At 38.3% G+C, this 27,451-nt stretch overlaps 1 protein-coding gene across 2 annotated transcripts in view; it reads right to left on the bottom strand.

The window, feature by feature from the left end:
- ALDH1A2 (aldehyde dehydrogenase 1 family member A2) overlaps window positions 1–27,451 on the bottom strand; it is a 91,749-nt gene that overhangs the window by 41,291 nt on the left and 23,007 nt on the right. For both annotated transcript variants that reach the window (XM_070270965.1, XM_070270969.1), the window contains 3 exons: window positions 11,954–12,058; window positions 11,635–11,775; window positions 8,621–8,750 (listed from right to left, as the gene is read on the bottom strand). In XM_070270965.1, coding sequence (XP_070127066.1) covers window positions 8,621–8,750; window positions 11,635–11,775; window positions 11,954–12,058 — 376 coding nt within the window. The remainder of the gene's footprint in view (window positions 1–8,620; window positions 8,751–11,634; window positions 11,776–11,953; window positions 12,059–27,451) is intronic.

Here is a 27,451-nt window from a genome sequence, read left to right as displayed (position 1 = left end):
TGTCATGAGCTAGCAATATTTTCTTCTAATATTCAAACCTCATAATTAAAATAAAAAATGTTCACTACTTTACCGGATAGAATCGTCTTGGATGCTCCCAGCGCCATATGGTATGCCATATTGCACTTCTCAATATGCACCTGGCGATCTTGTTAAAATGCAGGTTCTGAATCAGTAAGTCAGGGGTGGACCTGAGTCTGCATTTCGACAAGCTCCCGGGTGATGCCGCTGCTTCTGGTCCACAGACCACACTCCGAGCAGAGAGGTTCAGAGGAACCAAGAGGGTACAGGGAAGTCTGCAGGTCATGATGACCTACAGGTGCTGACTATATTTCTGTGTGTTTATTTTTTGCCTCTCAGATAACTACTAATTTGCCAGAAAGGAGCTTGAAGTGTAGGAGAAACTGATCAATGTTGTTAATACTTTTAAAATAGTGAAGTAAGTACAAAAACATACATTTCTATGGAAACTTACAAAATATTTTCGCATTCTTATCTCATTTCACACTCAAAACAACTCTATGAAAAAAGATAGGGCAACTGTTATTATCAACATTCTATAAACAGAGAAAATATGGAACTGAGAGGTTAAGTCCAAAGTGATATAACTGGTTAAGCTGTGGCTCCTGGACTTGAATCTGGGTCCCCAGACTTCAAGTTCATTACCCATAGGAACAAATTCAAGACTCTTGTGAATAAGGTGCTGGATTTAGCTGGATATCACAAACCACAGAATCAGAGTGCAATGTCAAGAAGGAGTGCAAATTGGGGGAAAATGACAACTCCTTTGTGAAGGGTGAAGATGACTCTTTGAGGACGTGGTATGTGGACACAAAGAACTCACACAAACTCTGGTATCCTAAGTTCTAAAGGGAACAGTGCCGAGCAACACTCTCTCCCTTTGGGTGGAGGAGCCCAGGACTGAGGGCCTCTCTCCTCTCTCATCCAGGCAGAGTCTACGAGAAGGGTGACAGAGTGTTATTTCTCTCTCTCTTGTAAACCTAAGATGATATATAATGAGCACTCTTCTCTGCCTAGAAGAAAAACTACAGCCCATTTCCCCATCTTTTATGTTAATAATGCTCTCTAAATAAGGCAAGATGACTTAAAAGGTTGTCCCTTCATTTCTCTAGCTTTACACTATAAAGCATATCCGCTTGATATAGAAGAAAATCTCCACCCAAACACGGATACTCCTTTACAGGCTATGATGATTTTAGGTCTTCTTAGCAAATGTGAGGCATTACAGAGAGAGCTCAGCCTCAGCAAGGAAGGACGCATGTGATGAGGATACCAGAGAAACGTCCTGAATACCACGTTCTGAGCCAACGAGTTAGAACATTACATATGGTGGAGAAAACTAAAGAAGAGATGAGAACCAAAACAGAAATACAAAATCACGCATAAGACTATCTCTTAGCCTCTCTTCCATTCATTCAAAAAAGGAAAAAATACAGAGTAGTACATACTGCTCTTAAAAAGAGTTTAAGGCACAGCCAGAGACAACTTTTCTGATGTGTTTTTATATCTAAGTGTTTCCACCTTGTGCAGAATGTAAAAATCTTTATAAAATTAAGTACTTTATTAGATTATGAATTTGGTTGAACTATGGAGCAAATTTTATTGAATATGTGCAGATTGAGCCATTTCTAGAATTATACTAAGAAAGCCAATTTTTCCCTAGAAGTGAGTACTAGAATAAGCCTCTTCTATATCTGTGAAATGTCGAACCACTGTTCTATTTTCTTGGATGGGGTTCATCAAATTACACAGGAGAGACAGCAGGTATTTAGTTAATTAGAACAATTTAATTATTTGGATTATTCCTTCAGGGTAAACATATTTCTTAAAGCAGATTTTATAGTTGCTTGAAAAAAATTTTTGATAGAAATTTTATTCTCATAAGAATATCTAGCCTTGGCACAGTCTATACATAAACTAGATTGAGCATGATTACGAGATACGTCCAATCAATAAGATCACAAAAATCTGAAATGTGCCAGAAATTGAGGAGAAATGTATCCAATATGGACCTCAAGAAATAGCTCCCAATTACAATACCGAGTGCTTCAGGAACCACAGCAAAATTTATATACCTGGTAACACTAAAATGAGTTTATTTAATAGCATAAAAAACTGTAACACAATTCAGTAAATGGAAGGTCACCTTCCAATCTCTAATCTGTGTACAGAACTAACTTTTGGGGGGCTAGTAACCCTTCTGATGACCGCAGTATTAAACAATTAGACCAACTACATGAACTATTCCATTATGTACCCTAGCAGATTCCTATGTATTCTGACACTGAACAGACCTCACTGGACATTTCACAGCTATAATGATAAACTCTATAAACGCCGACACAAACAGAGACTTTACGTTAGTACACAGTTATGCTAACACTCTTCCTCTCAGGAATCTGCTGGTAGCCAGCTCCTCACCAGTTAGACCACATGTTCCTGAGTCTGTCATGAAGTATCTTAGCTCTACCACTACTCCATTATGTGGTCTTGAAAAAAAGTTACTTTCCTTCTCTGGACATCAGTGTCTTAGTCTGAAAAATGAGGAGCTTGGTGTTCGGGACTCCTGATGACTTTTTCAGGGTGAACTTCTCAATGAGGTTACATGTGAAGCAGACTTTACGACCTCCTGTCACCAACCCTTCAGCTCCCTCTAACACCCCAGGTTCTTCTTAGGCGGGCAGAGCGAACAGCTCCTGACTCTCCTTCTGAGCGCACAAGATCTCACCATCCGAGATCTCTGTTGACAACACTAAACTAGACCAAGCTGCTGAAGGCAAATCTTCAGGATCTGAGTCAAGGTCTGCACATTTTGAGCCTGTTCTTTAGCTTAACAGGTAAACTGGAAGGGGGTGAAGTGAATAAAATAATTACATATGACCTGGGTAGTTTTTTTAACCTTTCCTATATGCTAATGTATCATAAAGCCATTTTTATGGCAGAATTCAGCTTAAAGCACGAACTACATTTTCTCTGCTTATGTATCACAAAATCAATACAATCAACACTTGTTACAGAGAAAAATCACAAGTAATGAAAGTCAATTAACCCCCATTTCTCCCTCAGTAAATTAAAAACAAGCTTTGATCCTGCCTCCATCACAAGGAGTTTCTGGTGAGGAGAGGAGCAGAAGATTTTGATATAGGTTAAAAATAATCTATATGGAGAAAAGAATACTTCCCCTTCAGGGCTGCTATGAGATTAGAGATATATAATGGGCACAAAGAAAGTGTTCAATAAATCATAGTAATGATTATTATTTATCATCATAATTAGGAGTTGCCACAGGAGAAGGGTCAAAGCACAGGATTTACGGTCAGAAAGAACGGCTCCACTGATACCATGGCAGGAAATGACAGACAGTGTTATAAAGGGAACGACACTGAGACCCTTGTGAATCAAAGTGATACTGCATGACCTGCAGTAACATCCAAGTGTGGGCCTTGAGTGGGACGTGATGGAGAGGGATGGGAGAAGCTCTCAATTCAGAGGGAGAAACAGCTGTCCAGCGGATGGCTCAACAGTGGTCATGCCAAAACCCTTTTCTCCTCTTCCCAAATATTCTACGGGAAGGCCACCCTTCAGGGGGAGGGAAAAAATGCAGAATATTTGCTCTCTCCAACTGATTATCCATTATGTAATCAAAGTGCTCTTTCCACCCTTTTGTTTCTCGTTTTTTTGTGAGCAAGATTCAGCCTAAGCTAACATCCGTTGCCAATCCTCCTCTTTTTTTGTGCTTAAGGAAGATGAGCTGTGAGCTAACATCTGTGCCAATCTTCCTCTACTTTATATGTGGGATGCCTCCACAGCATGGCTGATGAGTGGAGTAGGTCTGCACCCAGGATCCGAACCTGCGAACCTGGGCCGTCAAAGCAGAGCACGTGGAACTTTAACCACTTGGCCATGGGGCTGGCCCCCAAAGTGCTCTTTCTAAAATGAATTTTTGATCAAGGCACTCATCTATTTAAAATAATTCAGTGACTCACCATTGCTATGGAATAAAACTTGTAGCATGGTTTACCCAGGCCCAGAGCCCCACTGTCCTCTATATCTGGCTATCTTTTCAGATCCACTACCGCACTGTACTGTCTTCCCTCCATGCTTTGCACAGGCTATTACCACCACCTGTGATGGCCCTGTCTCCATCTTCACTTACCTGCCCTTCAGGTATCAGCGTGTACATCCCACTTCCTTCTCCAAGAAGCCTTAGTGCTGGGTGAGATGCTTCTCTTACGGAGTCCCATTGACTGTCATGCTATCATATTTGAATAAGCCACACTACACTGCAATTGCTTGTCTACTTGTTTTTCTTCCTATTCTATGAGCATCTTACTTACTCACCTTGGTATCCCCAGTGCTTAACACAGGACCTTAAACATAGCAGGTACTCAAAAAAAAATATATCTGTAGAATGAATGAATGTATGAAGGAATGAGGGAATGACTGAGAGGCTGAAGTTGCTGCCTGGCAGAGGAGGTGAAGGGAGAGCTCTTCCCATCATAAGGTAGATTGCCCGGCCTTCCTAAATGGGAAGGAGTGGAAAAGATAACAGCATAATTCTTCCCATGCTTTTTGGTTCTTACCCTTTAGTGTCGGAGAAGCTAAGCTGGATGAACCAGGGAGTATAATTCAATATGACAAAGTAATCTTATATTAAAAAAAATTTCAATTTTATTTTCATGGGTGATCAGACAGAACTGTGTACTTCCTCTAAGGGCTATGGTTCAGTATTCAGTAACTCAGTGTCCACGCCAACTTTACAGAATGTAACGACCATGAATAACGAGACTCAACTGTGCATTAATCTAAAAATCTGCAGAGGGTTAAAGACATCACTGGGGAGATTGGTCTCTTCCTCTTCCTGCCCTGCTAAACTGGTCTCTATAAGAAGAGGGTCTAGATAGCGGCTTAGCCAGAAAAAGACTTGAGTTTGAATCTCAGGCCTGCCACTTACTAGACACGTGACCTTGTTCACATTAAACCCTTGCTCGCTGTCTCATTTTCTTACCTGTAAAATGGGTACAAGACCCTTTAAAATCCAATCTTTCTCACAGAATCACATAGATTCTGTATGTGAAAAAACATTCTACATTCTCAAGTGCTATGCAAATATAACATGCAATATTCCTTTATAGTTCCAAACTCAAAATTAGGGGGTTTCACAGGGAAATGCACGTAACACAGTAACGACCTCATGCTTAAAGGCTAACAGCCTTCTCACATTCCAGATTTCACTGGAAAAAGCCAAGAATGCAGAGACAAAATCAAACCGATGTTAAATTATGGGGTTACAAATGACATATAAACACAAAAGAATTGACTGAACAAATTTGAGAATAAATAAGCGAATAATAATGACACCCCATTTCCCTGATCTTCCTGGACAGCCCCCCTGGTTTAGTCCAGCTAGCTTCACTGAACACTGAGCTAGCCAAAGGGGCCGTAAGCTGACTTTTCAGTAGCCCACAGGCAAGCCCAAGGAACAGAAAGGAAAGCTGCCAAGTTCACATTTGCCTCCATCCTCTCCTCATCCACTTGAGGGACCACAGCAAGAGCCCTTACATGCCAAAGCCCCGGCCTCCTAGGAGGTCTGCCTACAGACCTGACTCCCCGGAGAGTCCCTCATCCTGGTATCCCTCTAAACGCACTCCAAGAAAAATCAGGGAGACAAAAATTTACTTAGTATTTAAGAGAATTCCTCACTTTTTTCCCTTCACAGGCTGAACACCAGTTGATGAGTAAAGACGGGAGAGGCTACTGTGAAAGCCTTTTCTAAGCCCTTATTTCTAACTCCTAGGTCAACATCCTCAGGATCTCTGAAGAGCATCAGATGAAAACAGTGGAGTTTATGGACCAATCACTTCTATTGTCAGACAAAGTTAGAGTAAAGCATCAAACATTATCATTGACTCCACCAAATCTATCTAACCAGGGTCCTGTCTCCTAAAGAAGAAAAAAAACCTAAGACATTGGTAGGACAAATGAGATTTATGTGTATAACCTTCCTTGTCACCTTACTTCTAAGATATCTGCAAATCATTTGAAAAGATAAATTTAAAGGCCGGAAACATATTTGCTGTTTTAATAGTGAAATGGTAGGTGGGGAGGGGGGAGCAAAAAAACTAGGGCCTTTGATACTGCTAATTTATCTTTTTGCATTGAAATAGGAGAGGCCAACCTAAGAAGGCTGACATACGTCCTGTTTTCTCTTTCCCAATTATTTTATTGAGGTCATAATGGTCTATAACATTGTGTAATTTCAGGTGCACATTATTATTTATCAGTTTCTGTAAACACTGCTTCGTGCTCACCACCGACAGTCTAACTTTTGTCCATCACCATATATATGTTCTGTTTTTGATGAAGTTTCAATTCCTAGGCCCTCCAACAGGTATGCTCGCACCAAATAGTGACTTGGCCTCACTTAGGTCATTCCCAAATCCTGCAAGTGATGCTAGAGAAGCGTGGTTCTGTAATATCCTTAGAGCCAGGACTGAACTAAGATGCTGGCATCCCCTAAAAGTAATCTTCTCCATCCTTCTGAGCCTGCTGAACAAGGGAACCCTCGGGATGCTGGGGAAGAGTACCTATAATCGGAAACCCATTATCTAAAGACTAATGTTCCACATGTTGCCATCACTCATGGAGATCATTTGAAAACAGTCCTTTGAAATCTCTTCTCTGTCCCTTCTCCACTCTCATTGTGACTTCTTCTCTTTCTGCCCCAGGCCTAAATGGGGCATCACAACAGCCACCTGGGTGCTGCTGGGCTCTGTATCCTCACTACTCAAGGCAGAGAACCAGCAGCATAGGCATCACTTGGCAGCTGGTTAGGAATGCAGAATCTCAGGCCCCGCCCCAGACCTGTTCGATCAGAAACTGCACTTGAAGAAGATCCCAGGGGATAGATGTGCACATTAAACTTTGAGAAGCACTGCTCTAAGTCATCTGCACTGTCAGCCAACCATGCGCTTTTCTGGTAAATCAATACTCCCCAGCCTAGGAAGGCCCTAACAGGGCGCTCCAAAGTGCCAGCATCCCTTCCACTCTTCCTGGGATGCACATAGAGAGCAGGCTGTTTTCTGGAGAACACAGGTAGAGTACCTGGCATGGTACTTAGCAGCATCTGGGAGCCGCTCGATAAACACGTATTTCTTTCCTTATATCTATTCACTACTCCTGACATCCTCAAATCTCTTTCTGTCGGTCCCTTTCAGTCATGCCATCTCTTCCTCCCTGTATCTCAAATGGATCCTTTACTGAAGTAATTCACCAAGCTCTAATGTCAAAATTTCAGCTCTGCAACTCTTCGCTGTGTGAATTAGGAAAACTATTTAACTTCTCTACGCCTCAGTTTCCTCCTCTGTCAATGAGGATGTTACAATATACTTTCCCTTTGGAGATGCTGCGGAAGCACTCAATTTCGTATTAGCTATCACTAGTATTCATGCTCAGAGCAAGACCTTTCCATTGACTGATGGAATTTGGATACTTTCTCTCTCCTTTAAAGCACTGCAGCACTGACAGGCCACGCCACGCGACTTAGCACCTGACTGTGACTCTCCTGTAGGGATCTTTGTTTTGTGTTGTCAGTGTTATCTCCTAACCTGGATCTTAAAAAAAAAAGGAAAAAAAATGTGTAAGGATGGTTGTAGTTATTGCAGATTGTGCAAGTAATTCATGGTCGTGACAGGAAACACAGCCAGCCCTAGTGGTCTAGAGGTCATGATTGGGCACGCTCACTGTTGCAGCCTGGGTCTGTTTCCCTATCAGGACACTACACCACCCGTCTGTCGGTTGTCATACTGTGGCGGCTGCGTGCTGCTGTGATGCTGAAAGCTATGTCCCCAGTATTTCAAATACCAGCAGGTCACCCATGGTGGACAGTTTTAGCAGAGCTTCCAGACTAGACAGACTAGGAAGAAGGACCTGGCCACCCACTTCCGAAGAAATTGGCCACAAAAACCCTATGAACAGCAGTGGAGTATTGTCTGATACAGCGCTGGAAGGTGAGAGGATGATGTGAAAAGACCGGGCAGGGTCCCACTCTGCTGTACACGGGGTCGCTAGGAGTCAGAATTGACTTGATGGCACTAACAATAAAAACAGGAAATATAAAAAAAGAAATATATCATCCATAACTTCACCACTAAGAGACAACAATTGTTAACATTTTATAGAATTTCCTTGCAAACAAGTAGATCTTATGTTTCAGGAGGGCGAGGACCAAGTCTTAATCTTCTTGGAATTTTCCCTGACTTCCCCACTCCCAATTGCCCAATGCCTCTCCACACCCCCAGAACCTAACCAAGCACAGTGCTAAGCACTTAGCAGCTGACAAACACATACTGTTCCTTAGCTGATTGATGTATTGATGTAAGTGGCTTGCCCCTGCACTTATGTGCAAACTGTCTACGTACAGAAATAGGGACGTCGTCAGAGTTAGTGACGGAATTTGTTTGGTTCTTTGTTCGGTTCAAGCTGCTCTAAGTGTGCTCAGATCTGGATCCTATGTGACTGCTGTTTGTGTTTGGTGGTGAAAGTGTGTTTATGGTGGAACCTCATGTTTCTCTTTTCAATGTACTCAAATTTCACATACCTACAGGAATGGTCATCCCGTGAATTTTATCAGCCCAGCCTGCATAATACCGAAGGGTTTTGATGACCCCCTGCAAATCCACGTAAAAAGCTTGCAGGAACGGTTTGCCACCATTTAGGGATTCCATGGTCTGCAGGGAAAGAAATGGAGAGAACTTTCCAGTGATACACTAAATAATTTCTGGAGCAGAAGAAAACTGGAAGAGAGAGAATACGAGTGAATATGAATAGTGATGCATACCTGGTCAATTTTGATTTCCCAAATAAAAAGATTTTTGGTTCTGCCAGTTTAGTTTCATTTCCAGTAAAAACCACAATGAATATACATGTGCATGTTCTTGCGCCTCTGGGTTTCCAGGAACCACTATCCAAATCCATAAACACAGCATTTCTTCAACTGATGATAAAGAAATGTTCTGCTTGTCAAACTAGCTTCTGTTATATTAATGATCAGAGCTGCACGGGGATTTTTTGGAGTCTACATCAGTAATCCGAATCCATAAAGAGGAGCAGGGACATGGGCCTTTATGCAACTGATGAGAATATAAAACGCTCTCCACAGCTGCCAAGACCCCTGCTGAGAAACGGAATATCCATGGCGCACAGCGAGCTTATTTATTACCACCAAATAAACAAGGTCTCCTCGAGGGAAGCTCATAATTTAACAACTTAAGGGCTGGTGTTTTGCAAATATTTATGTTAACAACCATTATCTATTAAGAGTAAAGTAACTGGTCTATTTAATAAAAACAGAGGTATTAAGCAGTTTTGATTACGAATGTTATTATTGTAATGACATGTTCCTAAACTGGTTAAAGCTGTAACAAAAAGAATTACAAATGAATACACTGAAATGAGAAAAGAGTATTTTGACTTGAAAAATATTAAAGGTGTTACAAGTTTAACAAATGAAATAAACAAAAACCTATGTTTGTAGTCTTATGTCCTCTGTAAGGACGTTTTATAATACATATTGGTGTGAAAATTAACGGAGTGATACAAAACTAAAACTGAAATATTCTCCATTCAATGACATGAAAACAGTATTATTTACAGTACAACTGGATACTTACTATGTACATAAGATGAAATTCATTTTAAAATATCATGTTACTTATCTCTGTACATTGGCTCACATTTCTTAAAGGGACTCAAATTATTTCCCAGTACTTTCTAGAATATTTATATGTCCATGAGATGGGCATTACATTCTCCATGCAGCTGGCATAGAGCCAAGGTCTACACAGCATAGAGTGAAGTAGAGTCAACAACCAGAATCTGGGCCACCTAAATGGTCCCTATGAGCTACTGACACAGCTGAATACACCTGAGAGTTGCCAGGCCTGGGTCATTTTCAATTGTGTGTACTTGGATGCAGCACTAACTGCAGTTTTCTGGTCAGGAGCTCCCTTATATTCCAGAGGCTACCTCTTATTAAAACTCATTCCTCTCATGGCTTGGTAGTGTTTACAAGTAGGAATCTCATTTAAGTGTGATGGGAAAACGGACTTGATCAGTGAGACATACGTCAGAAAAAGGACGGCATTTGAATTTTATGACATGAAAATATAACTGCAGAAATGAACTGTATCATCATCTGGTACATACCGTTCATCTACAAATACTGTGTAGATTTAACTCAATTAAACAGACAATTATAGACCATCAATGTGCCCCCCACTGACCATTTATGTGTCAGCAACTGTGCTAGGATTACAAAAAGAAGGAAGTAAAATACAATTTTCACTCTCAAAGAAATCATAATCTAGTGAAGAGACAAGGATATAGACCAGCATTCCCCAAGGTGTTCCAAAGAATTCAGTTTTGCTCAATATTGATAGGTTAGCCAAAAGAATAGTGTTGAGGCTCAAATAAGTTTGAGAAACATTGAGTAGGGCTTTTGAGAATCTTTAATATGCTCAGTGTCCTGTGAATCTCCAAGGAGTTACTTCATCAGGAAACACCTTTTTCACAATATGCATAGACACTTGATTGGAACAGTACTCCTTGAAGAATGAGATTATAAAATGTTTTTATAGACAAATGAGTGTTACCTATAGCTAGAGTTCCAAACCATCTCCATAAAGGATTCATTTTTCTTCCCATAGTATGAACAGATCCCTGAGGGGGATGGTAGGAGGAAGAGCCCTGGCAGAAGGGACACTGAGGAAGGCACTAGCGTGTCCCTCTCCCGAAGCAAGCCCAATAGTGGCCCGCCTTCCCACAGGGAGAGTAGGATATGGTGCTCATGGTTTGAAAGACCTGTCTGAACAGGGCATTGTCTAACTAGGATGCCCTAAATATTAACTGATCAATTGTGGGTCATCCAGGCGGAGATCCCTGTTGTACAGCACAGATATTCCAAAATGCTTCCAGTTTCAAAAAAACGTGTATTCTCTAAGAAATTGACTTTTATTTTAAAAACAGCAAAAATAACAACCACCACAAACCACTAGGAGAGGGGAAATTCCTTATGCGAGAAAATGATTGTTTTAGTGAAAGAAAGCCGCTATTTCTCCTTTCTGCTGGTTCTAGAATGTGACGGAAGAACAAAGAGAGCAAAAGTGTATGAGAGGTCCACATCATGCCTCTGCTTCTGAAGGGCTCTCTTTAGTCGAGAGGGGTTAACTCCGGGGAGGGCAAAGCCAGTCCTATTTGATTCTCAACTGAATCATTTGGTATTTGTTTTTTGCAAGCAGTGTGGTGACTCTCCCACTGCTTAGCTGTTTTTGTTTTGTTTTGTTTGTTGAGAGCAGGGACGGAAGGCAGGAAGGTCCTTACTAGTCATGGGAAGCTATAGTTTTGCTCTTCAAAAAATTCAGTGAGAGACACTCAGATGGTCCTCCACTTCCCCATCTGATTCCGAAAGCCAAACATCTATTTCATATGCATTACATACTCTTTAGTTTGTCCCCCAGGACTACTTCGCATCCTATTTTCAGAAAGACTATGGAATCTAAATCTCAGTGGAATGGTAAATTTGGGGTAAAGACAATGTTTTCTTAGGCTACTTACTGCAAGAACTGCCCTGTCTCGTTCCACCAAGTCTGCAAGCTTATCCAATAGACGTCCTCTTTCTGAAGCATCCATCCTTCTCCACACTGACCCAAGAGAGAAAGCCAGGCGGGCTGCCTGCACTGCTTTGTCTATATCTGCCTGTTGGAGAGGAAGAGGCACAAGTGAAGAGTGAGAACACTCCAAACAAAGGAAGAACCATCTACTTCACGAAAAAGGTGACGAGTGAACATCAGTGGTGTCTAGAGAGCATAAGTTTGGTGCTCTGTTGTCTGAAGGTAGTTATTTCATGGGGAATCTTCTTCTAAGAAGGACATACCTTGTCTGCTTCTTGAACTTCACACACCTGTTCTCCTGTGGCTGGATTATAGACAGGGAACACTCTCCCACTCTCTGAGTTCTGCCACTCGTTGTTAATAAAAATCTAAGGGAGTAGACAACAGAATGGGTGAGACAGGTGATAAGAAGCCAGTCAACGGCGAAGTATTACGGAAGTACCATGGTAGCAACACTTGTTCTATATGTTTGCTGGTGTATAACTAACGCATAGAATTGAAAGAGTTACGAGAGACGCTTCAATGATATGCAGTCCAGTCTCACCCTTAATTCAAGAATTTCCTCTATGATATCTTTACCTCAATGTCATCCAAAGATTAATAATAGCCCTTACCTGTGAACCTGTCAACCAGTGAGAGCATCAAACAAGCACGGAAGGACAGAGTCTCACATACTTACAAACCACTGAGGCTGAGAAAATATTTATCGATAGCCCAAGCTCCAGTCAATATCCACAAGGGGTAATTCGTGGATCAAACTGACAGTCATCACACCTTAGATCCTAGTTTCTCTGTCAGAGGCATGAGTGACTTCACAGGGAAACCTGAAAGTGCTGGAATAAGCGTTCGTCTGATTTACAGTCAGATCCTGAACTGAGCAATGACTCTTATTTAACTGGTGAGTTAAATAAGTTACATGTGTAAATCCAAGTTTGACGTCTCTCCCTTTGCTGGGTAGGCTACAAGGCTCAGCAAAGGGAAAATGCCTGTAACTTCCAAATTAGTCTCTCTAGGATTTCTTAAGAGATTTGATTTCCTTACACAGGAAGTGAAGATTATACTAAAATGGCAAAGAGAGTAATGGTTTAAGAATTTATTCAAGTCAATTTCTCAGAAAATTTGTAAGAAATGAGTTAAAGGAGAAGGGAAAATATAGGCAAAGAAATTTTTATTGATATTAAGACAGAAAACTAAACTAATATTTTTTGGACTATGAAAGCTCAAAGAATACAAAAAGATATTTTACTCTCTAAAATATATGGCATGACAATGAACTTATGAGCCAGTCAGTCACAATTTAGAACAAACACAAGGACACACTGATTTGATATTGCCTGCCATTTTAACAATCACAGATGAGGCTAAATGAGCATAGATCTACAATTTTATATATTAAGTTCTAGATTACTCTAAAGCTTTGCTTTTTCCCTTATTTGACAAAACAATGATCCTGTGTTGAAAGAGGCACTGATTAAACTAGAATCTCCTTTTCCTGAAGGCTTTTTAAGATAAAGGGAAAAAAACCCTTAAATCTGTATAAGCACTTAATACAAATGTATTGAGCACAAACACAGTGACCTTGTAATTGTATAACATTTTACAGTTTTTAATATACAATTTATACAAACATAATGTATCAAATTATCCAGTAAATACTTAGATACCTCTAGACACAGGAGAGGCAAAGGAGAGGCAAAGACGGCTGAGAGCTCCAGCCCTCTAGGGTCTTTCAGTCTCTAGCAGCTCACTGCATACTCACAACCCCAATGGCAGGATTTTATTATCTCTACTTCTCTAGTAAAGAAGAGAAAACCGAGAGGCCACGGGGTCAAGAGTCTGAAGAAGCTGGTTCTCATCATGGCTCTGATTCAAAATCTACTGCTCTTTCCACCAGAGAATGGTTTCCAGGACTGCTTGGCCCAAGAAACACAATTAGTTAACGTCCAAGCCTGAATTAGAGCTGTAGTTCTTGGACTCCTGATCTACTTCTCTTTTCACTCCAATTAACAAATTTCCCAACAGTTCACAGCTCATCTTATTTGCATACTCCTTTGAAAAAGCACAACATAATCTCCAATGGAACAAAAGAAAAAAGCTCAGAGGTTACTTTCATTATGGATTCACTTCTAGCGTATTATCAGGTTTAAGGAAGAAAGGGTCGTGCCAATGTAACTTAGTCCTTTTATTCACTGTTTGATTGAATCAAACTTCTTAACCTCTGGAATATCATGAGGATCCAATTTTAGTTTTTAAGCTTCTTTGTTGAGCAGTTCTATTTTTAAGGATTAGTAGTTCATGACTTTTATTGTTTCTTAGAGGTTTTTCAAAGATCAAAGAGAAAAATTACTTATTTTTTAATTAGACAAAATTCATTCTCCTACTATCATCATTTAGGTCCATTAATCATTTTGTAAATTGGAGATATATTATGGGATCTTACTGATCTTATCCTATATCTTGAAACATTTTGCTATTTCATCATTCTAGGAATAATTTCATCATTACTCATCAATTATTTCCAACTACACTAAAAAAAAAAAACCCTAAAATAATAAGGAAACAAAAAAAGCTATGGAACTGCCCAGAAATGAATAAATACATCATCACTATTTAATCATCCTTCAGTTTTTTTATTGTGTTGTCCAAAGTAATGCATCATCTTTCAAAAAGGTATAAAAGATGTCTAAAGCACCATCTTTGTCATATCCTTTTTAGGTTTCACTGAACACAGTTAAGAATTCACAATTTTTCATTTCTGTCCATAATAAGCAAGAGAAGAAAATTAACCGAGAGAGACATTTCACAACCATTAGATGAGTCAGAAGATGAAGGCAACGAGACAGAAACACTAGAGACCCTACAGATAAGGGTGAAATGACTGGATAAGCAAAATCTCGGACTATGAGTCTTTAGGATAAATAAATTTTCTCAAACTCAAGACTCAAACAGCAAACAAAATATTTATAAAACAAAAAGAAAATATCATCTTCTAACCTAGTTAGTCATTCAATAGGAAGGACTTAATCATTTGATATTTTGCAACAAGAACCCAGACATCCTGTTTTGCTAAAAGGACATGTGACAATCCTTTTATCTTTTACGATATTTGTGGGCAGAAATCTACTTGATATGATTCATAAATGGACACATGCTGAAGGTAGGTGTATATACCAAGGTGATTGGAAGGACAGATATTATGCAGAAATAAAAAAGTTCACTGAATCGATAAATCTAATTTATACTTAAGAAACCAAAATGAAAATGCTTTTGTAATTATGGAACAAAAAAATGGCCATCCTCTTTTCTACAAACATATGAGCCTTCAAACTTTTCACCAGTGTTACATCATGATAAAGCACACGCGAGAAGAACCAGAAGCAACAATAAGCTAAGGCCTATTAAAGACGTGTTTAAAACCTGGAATCAGTATTTATGACAGGAATATTTCCAGTTTTTCCGGTTTCATCCATGATGGCTGATAAGCAGACAGTTGCATTCAAAGGTCATTGCCCTTTTCAGGTACATGCATCTCCAAAACCAGGAAAATATGGAAGAAAAACTTGGTTTGCTATGTTTAAATTCTTATTTTGTTGTTTTCACTCTGTTCTGACTTCCATAAATCTTTCATAAAATAACTTAAACTTTCAAAAATATAAAAAGTCCATTGGACCCAGATGGTAAATGTGATGACTATTTTTCCTTGTATTCCCAAGGTTAAAATATTTGACATTTTACTATGTTAACATTTGTGTAGACCTAGCCTTATAATACAACATTAAAAAACTTGTACTGACAACTTTGTTGGTACACTGGATAGCAAACACCCCCACAATACTTGAGGATTTTCAGCTTCTCTGGGCAATTTCACAAGTTTTGAATGCGGTGTGAAGTGTTCTTCTCTGACCGGGGCTCCTGGGCGAAATAGTTTATTTCGGGGCATTAGCAGGGAAAGCGCAAGATGATCCTGGAATATTGTGATGCCAGAAATCATGCTCAAAAACTGATGAGGACATATCAAAAAGACACAGGAGCCAACACAAAGGGGCTCCCAATGGCCAATAGTGAAGTAATTTAAGCAACAAAATAAATAATGATGGTAATGAATTATTACCCATAGGGTGAGAAAGGCATCCAAGAGTCCATAGTGATATAAATTTTTTAATGAATAAATAAATAAATGAGGGATAAGAAAAGGCTCTTCTTTGCAATAGAATTCCAACTAAGAGCTGTAAAGAAATGATGGAATTAGATAATCATCAGTTGCCAAACAGCACAGTAATCACTGCTTCATCAATGGATGGTAAAATTAGTGGACAAAATAATGAAAAATTAAACGTTTATGTCTTAAAGTATCTCCTCTCAAGCTGCTTATTAATTACAAAGGGAAACAGAGTGACTTTATGTTGAAGAAACTTGCAGAGAGCACCTTAGTCAGGTGACCAAAGTTAACATCACCAGTAATGGGACAAACTGATCTTTATTAACATTTTATCTGCTTGTCCTACCAATAATTAGAAAGCTGTGTTGAAATATCCCACTTTAGTGGCAGGCTTTTCAATATATCCCCTTAGCCCCATCATTTTTATCTTTATAAATTTTAGATTATTTTATTAGTGAATATAAGTATGTAACTCTTGATTCTCTGGTAAAAGAGAACCATTTATCACTATGAAGTGACCCTCTTCATTACTAACAAAGCTTTGCGTTTTAAAGCCTATTTTGTTTAACATTAGTAAAGCTACCTAAGCTGCTATTTAGCATTTTCCTGATATATCTTTTCCCATCCTTTTACTCTTAACTCTATCTTTATTTTTTTGATGTGTCTCTTTAAACGATGTATGGCTAGATTTTATTCAAAATGAAAATCTCTGTCTTTTAACTGGCAAGTTTAATACTTCAGTATTTATTGTGATTATATTTTGCGTTATATTATACATTGTGTAATATTTGGACTTGATGCTTATTTGGCTTACTTTATTTTACTTCCTATTTTCTCCTTTTTTGTCTCTCTCTCTCTCTTTAGTTGATTAATATTTGTTGTTGTTGCTCATTTTACAATTCAATTTCCCCTTTTTATTGATTTAGAAGTTGTACACTACATTTCCATTCTTCCATTGGTTATCTATGATATTTTATCATGCATATTTAACAGCTTGAAGTCTAAAGTTATATATCTCTCTCTCAACATTCCTCCTAATTATAAGGGCCTTCAAATACTAAATCTAATTGCTCTTCTACAAGGGCTTATTTGTTATAAAATTATTTTATACAGAAAATGACTTCTTATATTTAAGAAGATTTTTTTTATTTTTATTTTCAAGATTTCAAGAGTCCTTAGAATCTCATTTAGTAAAGATTGATTTGGGGTAAAGTCTCAATTCCAAACGCATTTTTATCGTTCCTTCTCCTCCTCAAAAGGTACCCCCAGAAGGTTACACAATTCTAGGTAGACAATTATTCTCCCACTATACTTCGAGGCTATTATTCCAATATTTTCTATCTTGCAATGGTGTCTATAAGAAGTCTGCCGTAAGTCTCTGATTATCATTTCTTTGTTGATGACTTGCCTTTTCTTTCTGGTTGCTTTTCAGATCATGTTTTTGTCCTGGTGTTCTTAAGTTTCATCACAGTATGTCTAAGCATAAACTTGTTTTTTATTTATCTTGATAGTTAAACATTGCGCTTACAGGGTCTGTGAATTTTTGTCTCTTATAAGTTCTGGAATATTCTTAATCATTATTGTCATTTCCTTGAATATCATTCTTTCTATTCTCTCCTTCTGGAACTCTAAGTGTTATGCCTTTTTAGTCCATCCTCAACGTCTTTTAACCACTCATATTTTCCAACTCCTTTTTAAAAAATATTTTATGTAAAATTAGCTTTATTATTTTTGTAAATGTGGAATACACTCTTCCAAACAAACTATACAAGAAAGCACAAAGTAGAAAGTAAAAAGTTGCCTCAAATTTCATCATCCATAGATAACTAAAGTTCACATATTCATGACCATCCTTCTGGACATCTCTCTAGGCCCACATACATGTATGTATATAATTTTACAAAACCAGATCAAATCTACATGAGCTTTACAATTTGCCTTTTAAAAACTTAACAATATGCTATAGGCATTTTTAATGGTTTCTTTGTATTCTAACGTGTACATCTGTGCATATGTATACAGGTATGTAGATGTGTGTGCATGCATGTGGGGAGCTTAATTTATTCAATAAGTCCTCTATTCAAGGACATTTACGTTGTTTCCATTCATCTCCTTTTCTCTATGTGCTTTCAATGCATAATTCCTTCAGATCTATCATCCAGTTTTCTTTACCCGGATCTAATCTTCTAATTTCAATGTTTATATTTTTATTTCTAAAAGTTCTCCTCTGTTCTTTTTCAAGTCTGCCTGGTCGTTTTGTTTTGGTTTTAAAAATTAATACTTTAATTTGTAGAACAGTTCCAGGTGTACAGAAAACTGAGCAGACAGTACATGGAGGTCTCACGTACCCCCTTTCCCCTCCTCGGTTTCTTCTAATATCTTGCATTAGTGTGGTACATTTGTTAAAACTGATGGACCAGTATTGATATATTATTATTAACTAAAGCTCACAGTTTACATTAGGCATCATTCTTTGTGTTGTACAGTTCTATGGGTTTTGAAAAATGCATAATGTCGTGTATCCACCATTACAGTACAACATGGAATAGTTTCTTCACTGCCCCAAGAATCCTGTGCTCCACCTGCTGACCCCTCCCTCTTCCCCCTAAATCCCTGACAAACACTGATATTTTTACTGTCTTCATCATTTTGCCTTTTCCAAAATGTCATATAGTTTGAATTATACAGTAAGCAGCCCCTTTAGACTGGCTTCTTTCACTCAGCAATTTGCATTTAAGGTTCCTCCATGTTTTTTCACAGCTTGTTAGCTCATTTTTTAAATGCTGAAAAATATTCTATTGCATAGATGCACCACAGTTCGTTTATTCTTTCTCCTTTTAAAGGACATCTTGGCTGCTTCCAGTTTTGGGGAATTATGGATAAAGTTGCTATTAACAGTTGTGTGCAGGTTTTTGTGTGAACATAAATTTTTAACTCATTTGGGTAAATGCCTTGGAGAGTGACGGCTGGATCACACAGTAAGACTACTCTTAGCACTGTAAGAAACGGCCAAAATGTCTTCCAAAGTGAGTGGACCATTTTGCATTCCCACTAGCAATGAACGAAAGCTCCTGTTGCTCCACATCCTCGTCAGCATTTGGTGTTATCAATTATTTGGATTTTGGCCATTCTAATAAGTATATAGTCGCATCTCATTTTAGTTTGAATTTCCCTTAAGACATATGATGTTGAGAATTTCTTCATGTGCCTATTTTCTGTCTGTATATCTTCTCTGGTGAGATGTCTTAGACCTTTTGCCCACTGTTCAAATGAACTGTTTTCTTAGTGTTGAATTTAAAGAGTTCTCTGTATATTTTGGACACGAGGCCTTCACTGGATATGTGTTTTGCAAATATTTTCTCCCAGTTTGTGGCTTGTCTTTTCATTCTCTTTCACAGTATCTTTCACAGGTCAGGAGATTTTTTTTTTTTTAAGAAAGTCCAAAATATCAATTTTTCCTTTCATGGATCATGCCTTTGGTGTTGTAAACGCTCACTGCCAAACCCAAGGTCATCTATATTTTCTCCTGTGTTATCTTCCAGGTGTCTTGTAGTTTTCCATTTTACATTTAGGTCTGTGATCCACTTGGAGCTACTTTTTGTGAAAGGCGTAAGGTCAGTTTCTTGATTCATCTTTTGTATGTGCTTGTCTAGTTGTTCCAGCACCACTTGTTGAAAAACTATCCTTTCTCAAAGATATCGCCTTGTTCCTTTGTCAAAGATCAGTTGACTACACTTGTGTGGGTTTATTTCTAGGTTCTCTATTCTATTCCACTCATCTACTTGTTCTTTTGCCAAAGTACACTGTCTTGATTACCATAGTTTCACAGTAAGTTGAAGTTGGAAACTTTGGTCCTACAACCTTGTTCTTCTCCTTCAATGTTGTTGGCTCTTCTGGGTCTTTGCTTTACCATATAAAACTTAGACTTAGTTTGTCGATATCTACAAAATAAGTTATCAGGATTTTTACTAGAAGTGCATTGAATCTATATCAAGTTGGAAAGAATTGACATCTTAACAATATTGAGTCTTTCTGTCCATGGAATATCTATTTCTCTAGATATCTCATGATTAATTTCATCAGAGTTTTATAGGTTTCCTCATAAAGATCTTGTACATATTTTGTTATTTTTATATCTAAGTATTTCTCTTTTTTTGGTGTGATAATATAAATGGAATTGTGTTTTTTATTTCAAATTCCAATTGTTCATTGCTGGCATAAAGAAAAGCAAATGACTTTTATACATTAACCTGTATCTGGCAACCTTGCTATAATCGCTTGTTAGTTCCAGGAGGGTTTTTTGGTTTTGTGGGTTTTTTTCCTAGTCAATTCCTAGGGACTTTCTACATAGATAATTGTGTCATCCACGAACAAAGACAGTCTATTATACCTTTTATTTCCTTTTATTTTCTTATTGCATTAGCTAGGACTTCCAGTACTACGCTGAATAGGAGAGGGAAAGGTAACATCTTGCCTTTTTCCAATGATAGAGGGAAAGCATCTAGTCTCTCACCATTAAGTATGATGTTAGCTATAGGTTTTATGCAGAGATGTTCTCCATCAAGTTGAGGAAGTTGCCCTCTACTCCTACAATACTGAGAGTTTTTATCATAAATCAGTGTTGAATTTTGTCAAATGCCATTTCTGTACGTGTAGATACTATCATATGGTTTCTCTTCATTAGCCTGATGATATGACAGATGGCAACAATTGCTTTTTGAATGTTGAACCAGTCTTGTATACCCGGAATAAATCCTATTTGGTTGTGATGTATAATACTTTTTATACATTGTTGGATTTTACTGCTGATATTTTTGAGAATTTCTGCATTTATGTTAATGAGAGAGACTGGTTTATAGTTTTCCTTTCCTATAATATCTTTATCTGGTTTTGGCATCAGAGTAATACTGGCCTCATAAAATGAGTTAGGAAGTGTTCCTTCTGCTTTTACTTTCTGGAAGAAATTGCAGAGAATTGGTATGGTTGGTAAAAGTCACCACTGAAACCATGTGGACGGGTGTTTTTTCTTTTGGAAGGTTATTAATTACTGGTTCAGTTTCTGAAACAGATACAGGCCTACCTAGGTACAGTCAATATTAGGTCTCCAGCCTCAGCTCCCACCATCAACTATTCCTTCCTTTTGCGTCTCTTAGGTCAACCTCCTGAGAAGAGTATCTTTGGAAGCCAGTCTCCAGACGTAAATTAAATTATTGCCCTTGGGTCCAAACGTCTGGAACCAGGAAGAAGAAGGCCATGCAGTATAGTTCAAGGCCATTTAGGGGCCAAGTCTTGGGTCAGGATAACTGCTTTTCAAAAGAACTACAGAAGGGAAGACAAAAAGTGACGAATATCTGAGGGGTGGGTACCAATTTGGTAGGTGTTGGGATTTTAAGGTTTTCCATATAAATTTTTTCTATTATCTTTGGTTTTGGTATGAGGGTAATGCAGGTCTCAAAGAATGGGTTGGGAAGTATTCTCTCCTCTTCAATTTTCTGGAAGAGTTTGTGTAGAAGTAGCATTATTTTTTTCTTAAATATTGGGTAGAATTCACCAGTAAAGTCATCTGACCCTGGAGGTGTCTTTGTGAGAAGCTTTATTCAGCTACACATTCAATTTCTTTAATAAATAGAGGGCTAGTCAAGTTATCTCTTTCTTCTTGTGTGAGTTTTTGTAAATTGAGTCTTTTAAAAAATTGACCCATTAGTTATCAAATTTGTGGGCATAGAGTCATTCGGAATATTCTTTTATTATCCTTTTAATGTCTATGATGGCACCTCTTTCATTTCCGATATTAGTAATTTGTGCTTTCTCTCTTTTTCTCTTTGTTAGCCAAGCTAGATGTTTATCAATTTTATCGATCTTTTCAAAGAACCAGGGTATGATTTCATTGACTTTGTCTATTATTTTCTTGTTTTCAATTTCATTGATTTCTGCTATATTTTAAATTATTTTTCTTCTCTTCGAAGTTTATATTGCACTTCTTTTTCTAGTTTCCTAAGGTAAAAGCTTAGACTATTTCTTATTTTCTATTATATGTATTCAATGCTATAAATTTCCCTCTAAATACTTCTTTCACTGCATCCCACAAATTTTGATGTTATATTTTCATTTAGTTCAAAATATTTTTAATTCCTCTTGAGACTTATTCTTTTATCCATATGTTTTTTAAAAAATGTGTTGTTTAATCTTCAAATATTTGGGGATTTTCCAGCTATCTTTCTGTTATTATAGTTTAATTCCACTGTGGTGTGGGAGTATATTTTTTGTATGATTTCTACCCTTCTAAATTTGTTAAAGGGTTTTTTATGGCCCAGACTGTGGTCTACGTTGGTGAATGTTCCATGTGGACTTGAGAAAATTGTGTATCTGCTGCTGTGCGATGGAGGTTTGCTTTAGTATTTCCAGCTGGTAATGAATTTGCTTCTAGAGAAAACAGAGCTTTTTCATTTTCCTTCAGCCCATTGATTCATTTTCAGATCACCACCCTTTTAATTAATCAATACATTAAAAATAATGTATAGAAGGATAGCTGCTCTCATTATTTCTATTTAATGTTGTAATAACATTTGATATTACGCCAGGTAACAAAGCATGAAAAACAAATGAAAGCAAAAAGGTTGAAAATAAAATAAGTAATATTTATCTTTATTCTCAGATGAAATGATTGTCTATGTAGAAATTCCTAAGAAATCAATTTTTTAAAACCTGCTACAAGTATAATTTAGCGAAGTCCCAGGATACAAGATCAATAAACTATCAACAAATCATTGGAAAATGTATTTAAATACATATATTTATACACACACATTAAATTCATACAAGATCTAGTTGCATTGTGACCGAAGGAGCCTTTAGAATGTACAGTTTACTTTAATGCCAGAAGTGGAAATCCTAGGCAGCAACTATTAACTACTTAAATGATGTAAGTTTAAAAATAATAATCTAAAAAAGAGTCTAAAGAAGGGCTATGGCTCAGTCACAATGCAACTACTTCATAAAATTGAGGGACCTGGAAAACCCTCTCCCAATACTCGTCTGTGAACCAGCTTTGATAGAACAAAAATAGTGTGAGTTGGCACTAAGAGGGAAAGGAATGGCTGAGCAGAAATTTGATTTCACAGAAAAAACTACAAACAGCTTATTAAAGGCCTACTCTAAACATGGAGTTGTTTGTAAGTATTACTGAAAATCCACAGAAGACATGTACTCTGCTGTCCTGGAGCTTATAACCATGTTTCAAAGACAAGATTACTTTCAGGAAAGTTAAATAACATAAGACACTCTATGATTTAGTGCCCAGATGAATGGTGGAGATAAACATTGCAGGAATTGGCTTCGGAGAAAGAGAGATCAGTGTGGGCTGACAGGTTAGAAGAAGCCTTCAGGGAAACAAGAAATAATGAGGAAGTATGACCCGGGGTACGGAATGGATAAGGTAGAAGAAGGAAACCCTACCCCTAATAAAATGATGCAGCTGGCCTGATCAGCCCCTCTTGCTTGCCTTCAGCTCCTCTCTGAAGAGTATCTGATAATCTGGTTTAAGGAACGTGACAGAGAAGGAAGAAATCGAAGTTTAGCTTCTCTCCTTCCCTCCTAAGAGTCCCTGGGCCCTATCAGCAGCTCCAGTGGTCGAGTGACCCCTGGCCCCTCAGCCCCGGCCTCTGCCACAGCACTGTCTTCAGACGAGGCACCGCAAGCAAGGCCCCCAAATCACAGAAATCCAGAGTCAGAGTAAACAGCGCAGAAACTCATAAAGCCACGTCAAACAGAGTCATGAAAAGAAGGAAGAGATGAGAAAGGAATTTTTTAAATGTTATAATTTAATCACATTTAGGAAGAGCAGTCATTAAAAGAAGTGAAAAATACTAAAGAGGAAAGAGAAAAAGGAGACTTTTAAAAGATAAGGAAAATGAACATTGAAAAATATTGATAGAAAACAACTATTTTTTCTAAATATAGTTCTGCTAAAATAGAAGAAATGGAGAAAAATAAGCCTTATAGATTTTATATTGAGAAACAATGAACTGAGAAGGGACCCAAGGATGAAGGCCGGTGGAGACAGAGGGAAAAGGAGAGGGTGTGACAGGAAAAACAGAAAGAGGTGAAACATCTCCCACGAAAGTTTGGGTATGCAATATTTTGAACTATTCAATGCTGAATAACCAGCTTTCTTTTCTTTTTTTGTCACCATGAAAATACTGTTAGAAAAAGCATTAAAGCAAGGCCAGCCTGGAAACCTACAGCGCTTACGGCATGAGAACAATCTGATAGCCACATGCTTGTGTCATCAGAATCCCGGTATTTGAAGACATCTACCATGCCTGGGGTTTTGGTCAATTTCTGCATTTTGCTGGTATCCCACCCAATGGAGAAGGAATTACACTGCAGGGGAAATGTGGAATTCCTTGGGTAGCATAATCCTAATATTTGTAATATGTGTGCTTGGGCCAAAAGTTTCTCAGAAGCCATGCAAAGAAACGCAGAAATAAAGAGAAGGAGTCCCTGGCAATTGGTAGGGACTTTTTTGTTTTGAAAAGTCCAGTCTAAACACAGCTGAAGTCATGAGGATACGTCTCTAAGGATAGGGGTTTCCATGGTCTCTTCCTATTAACACCCTCCCTTCCCTTCTTCTCTTCCTTTTTTATCTCCTTTAACAGTTTTTACTGAGTGCTTATTCTAAGTATTGTGCTTGCTAGTGTATCCTTAGATTTTTCATTTTCTTTCTTTTCCAGGCTGAGCAAATATGTCTTTCAGGCTAAATATATCTATATGTCTGCAGTATATGCTCCTAGGAGTACAAGAGGGGTAAAGGGGTTCCCGTGCCAGCCATCCCAAAGACAAAGGCCACTGCTTCCATGTAGGGCATCAAAACACACCTAAATAATTTTTTAAGAGAAAATAACTGACTCTCATGACTGACTGACTTGTAGAAAACAGACTTGGCTAAAACAAATTCAATTATGTGTAATCAGGGCACCAACCTGTCCCATATCCCCATATCTGAGAATGCTGTTGACATCTGCTTTAGGAAAAATAGTAAGAAACAGTCAACTGGTCTGAGGAGCCTTATCAGAGGCATGTTGAATTACAGCATTTGTTTCTCTGTTGAACACGGCATGAAAGGCAAGTACACCCCAACATCAGTTGTGACATATTCCCAAACTGGAAGAAACTATACTTGCCCTCAGTGTTGTGGTGGAAGGCAATGGGAATTGCTACTGGTAATGGTTAATGTTCATTTCTTCCTGTTCCACTTTCTATAAACAAGGTAATGCCTATACAAGCTCATTACTGTAAACTGAGCACATTTAAATTGGCAGTAAAACCAGAGTATTTACTCTAGTGCACATATAAAGTGCCTCATCCAATGTTTTGGAAATGTTTCAAGTTTTGAAACCAAGCAGCTGGCAGCTTTACAAGCCAAACCTTACACTTAAATCACTCACTCTGGAAAGTTTTTCGGTGTCCTGTGTCAGGTAGTACCATTCAGCAGACATTCATTCCCCCACCCCTTGAATTCTTTTGCAATAAATTTGCATTCACGGGGCTCTTATAACTCTTCCAGCACCACAGACTCCAATGGCTGTTGATTAAATGTATATATCCTGTGCATTTAATCTGACTTTCATTATGGCCACTTCGTAAAAACGCCACAGACTGGACAAGCGATGACACATAGCAAGAACCTGGAATCCCTGCAAAGCCTCAGATTAGGTTTTTTTCTCCTTCTTTATTAATAGTGACCATTTTGTGGCCTAGCTCTAAATCAGCAAAAGTATTTGACAGCAAATGTTCCTATCTATGGATTATATATAACCCGTCCTAAACACCAGATGAAAAAAGGATAACCCCGGGAAAGGCAGGGCTCGCTTCCATGTAAATCATGTTACAAATTGGACAACACCCAGAGAGTTCATTGTTCAGCCTCAATTGTGAAGGCCATTCCCATTTACTATCCCCCTCGAATCGATGTTAATTAAGGCGGACTGAGACCATAAATCAGCCTGGGAGTTTTACAATGTAATTCAGCATTAAGCATATATATTTAAATTAAAAGTAACTGATTAACCACTAGAGTTTTTCCAGAAGTTGCTGAGGCCATTTCTTTATAATGAAGACATGCCACCTTTCATTTTTGTGAAGAGAGGAAATGAAAGAAATATTATCTTCTAAAAAGGCGAATTAAGGCTAGTAAGTGACTCACAACACTGATTATTGGGGGGAAGGGCGGAGCTGAAAAGAGAGGGAAGAGAAGAGAAGGGGAGGAGAGTTACATGTGAAAGGGGAGGCGGTTGGCATCTTTGTTCTATCTCCCTTGAAGTTATTACTTCTTCCTTTATTCACAATCATTTATTACGACCTACTACATGTCAGGCACTATGCTAGGCACTGGGGGATACAGAATAAGTAAGAATCAGCCATTGCCCTTGAAACAAGTATTCAGCACTGCAGGGGGGAAGACCAACACAGTACCAGCTCCCATAATATGATGCGGTAACAACACTCAAAAATACTTGTTGAATACCTACTGTGAATATGCTCCAAAGATAATACATTTTATGTCCTTATTTCATAAAACACTAGACAGGTAATTAGCGTGCCTCCAAGAAATCTAACCGAAGAACCCGCCATGCCTGACAGAAGCCAAGAGAACGTCCTTCTGAGGAGAGGACTCAGGTTTCATCAAAGAAAGCACTGGCTCTGAGCCCACAGCTGGAAAGACAGCACTGTTGGAAGAGTAAGTCCCTCAGAGCTCATCGACACGGGTTCTGCTACACCACGAACACTAAACAACCTGCAGGGACATGATCCAGGGACAGGAATTTGTTTTAATCCTAAGTACGTGGACGACACGCATTCAATAAATAATTTAGATTATTAACATTATTTGGTGCCCCTCACATACTGAGCATTTTCACTATTTCATTTAATCTATATAAGAAATCTGTGATGTAGGTATTGTCCTTCCAGATGAACAGACTAAGGTCTATGTTACAAGGGCAGGTTTAGACGGCAAATAATTTGTGGGGCAAAAACTTAGACCTAGTCTCCTGCAGCTAAGTACAGAGCGTTTCCATTCCTCTCAACGTTACTGGTTTTCTCCGCTCTTCTCCGCTAAACTACAACTTTAAATTAAAGATCTGTGTTCAGTTAGGCCAAAGGCAATAGAAAGAATATAATTAGGACATTTACTGTAAAGTCAGAATTAAAAATGAAATCAGTCGGGGGAATAATAAAAGTTAACATCTGAGTGCTTACTATGTTCGAAGCACTATTTCAGACACTTTACATGTAAAAACTCATTTAATCCCCAAAATTATTATATAAGCTGGGCCCCATTATTATCCTTGTTTATAGACGAGCAAGTTGAAGCTCTGAGATGTGAAGAAACTTGCCCACCGCTAGGAATGGAGTAAAGCTGGGACTCAAAACCTACCTTTACCTCACAGTCCTCGATACTGGCATGTGTAAGAGACTAGTACCCTCGCTCAATTTCGTTCACTGCTGCATAACCTTGAAGTGCCATTTGTACTGTCACAATGATTAATTAAACATGTTTCTTCCCAAGAGATAGGTTCCTTCATAATCTAGTCCCAATCAA

The sequence above is a fragment of the Equus caballus genome, chromosome 1 (genome assembly GCF_041296265.1).
Source record: "Equus caballus isolate H_3958 breed thoroughbred chromosome 1, TB-T2T, whole genome shotgun sequence".
Taxonomy (NCBI): Eukaryota; Metazoa; Chordata; class Mammalia; order Perissodactyla; family Equidae; genus Equus; species Equus caballus.
The sequence above is the reverse complement of the archived record's forward strand: the minus strand, read 5'-3'. Positions and strand labels throughout refer to the sequence as shown.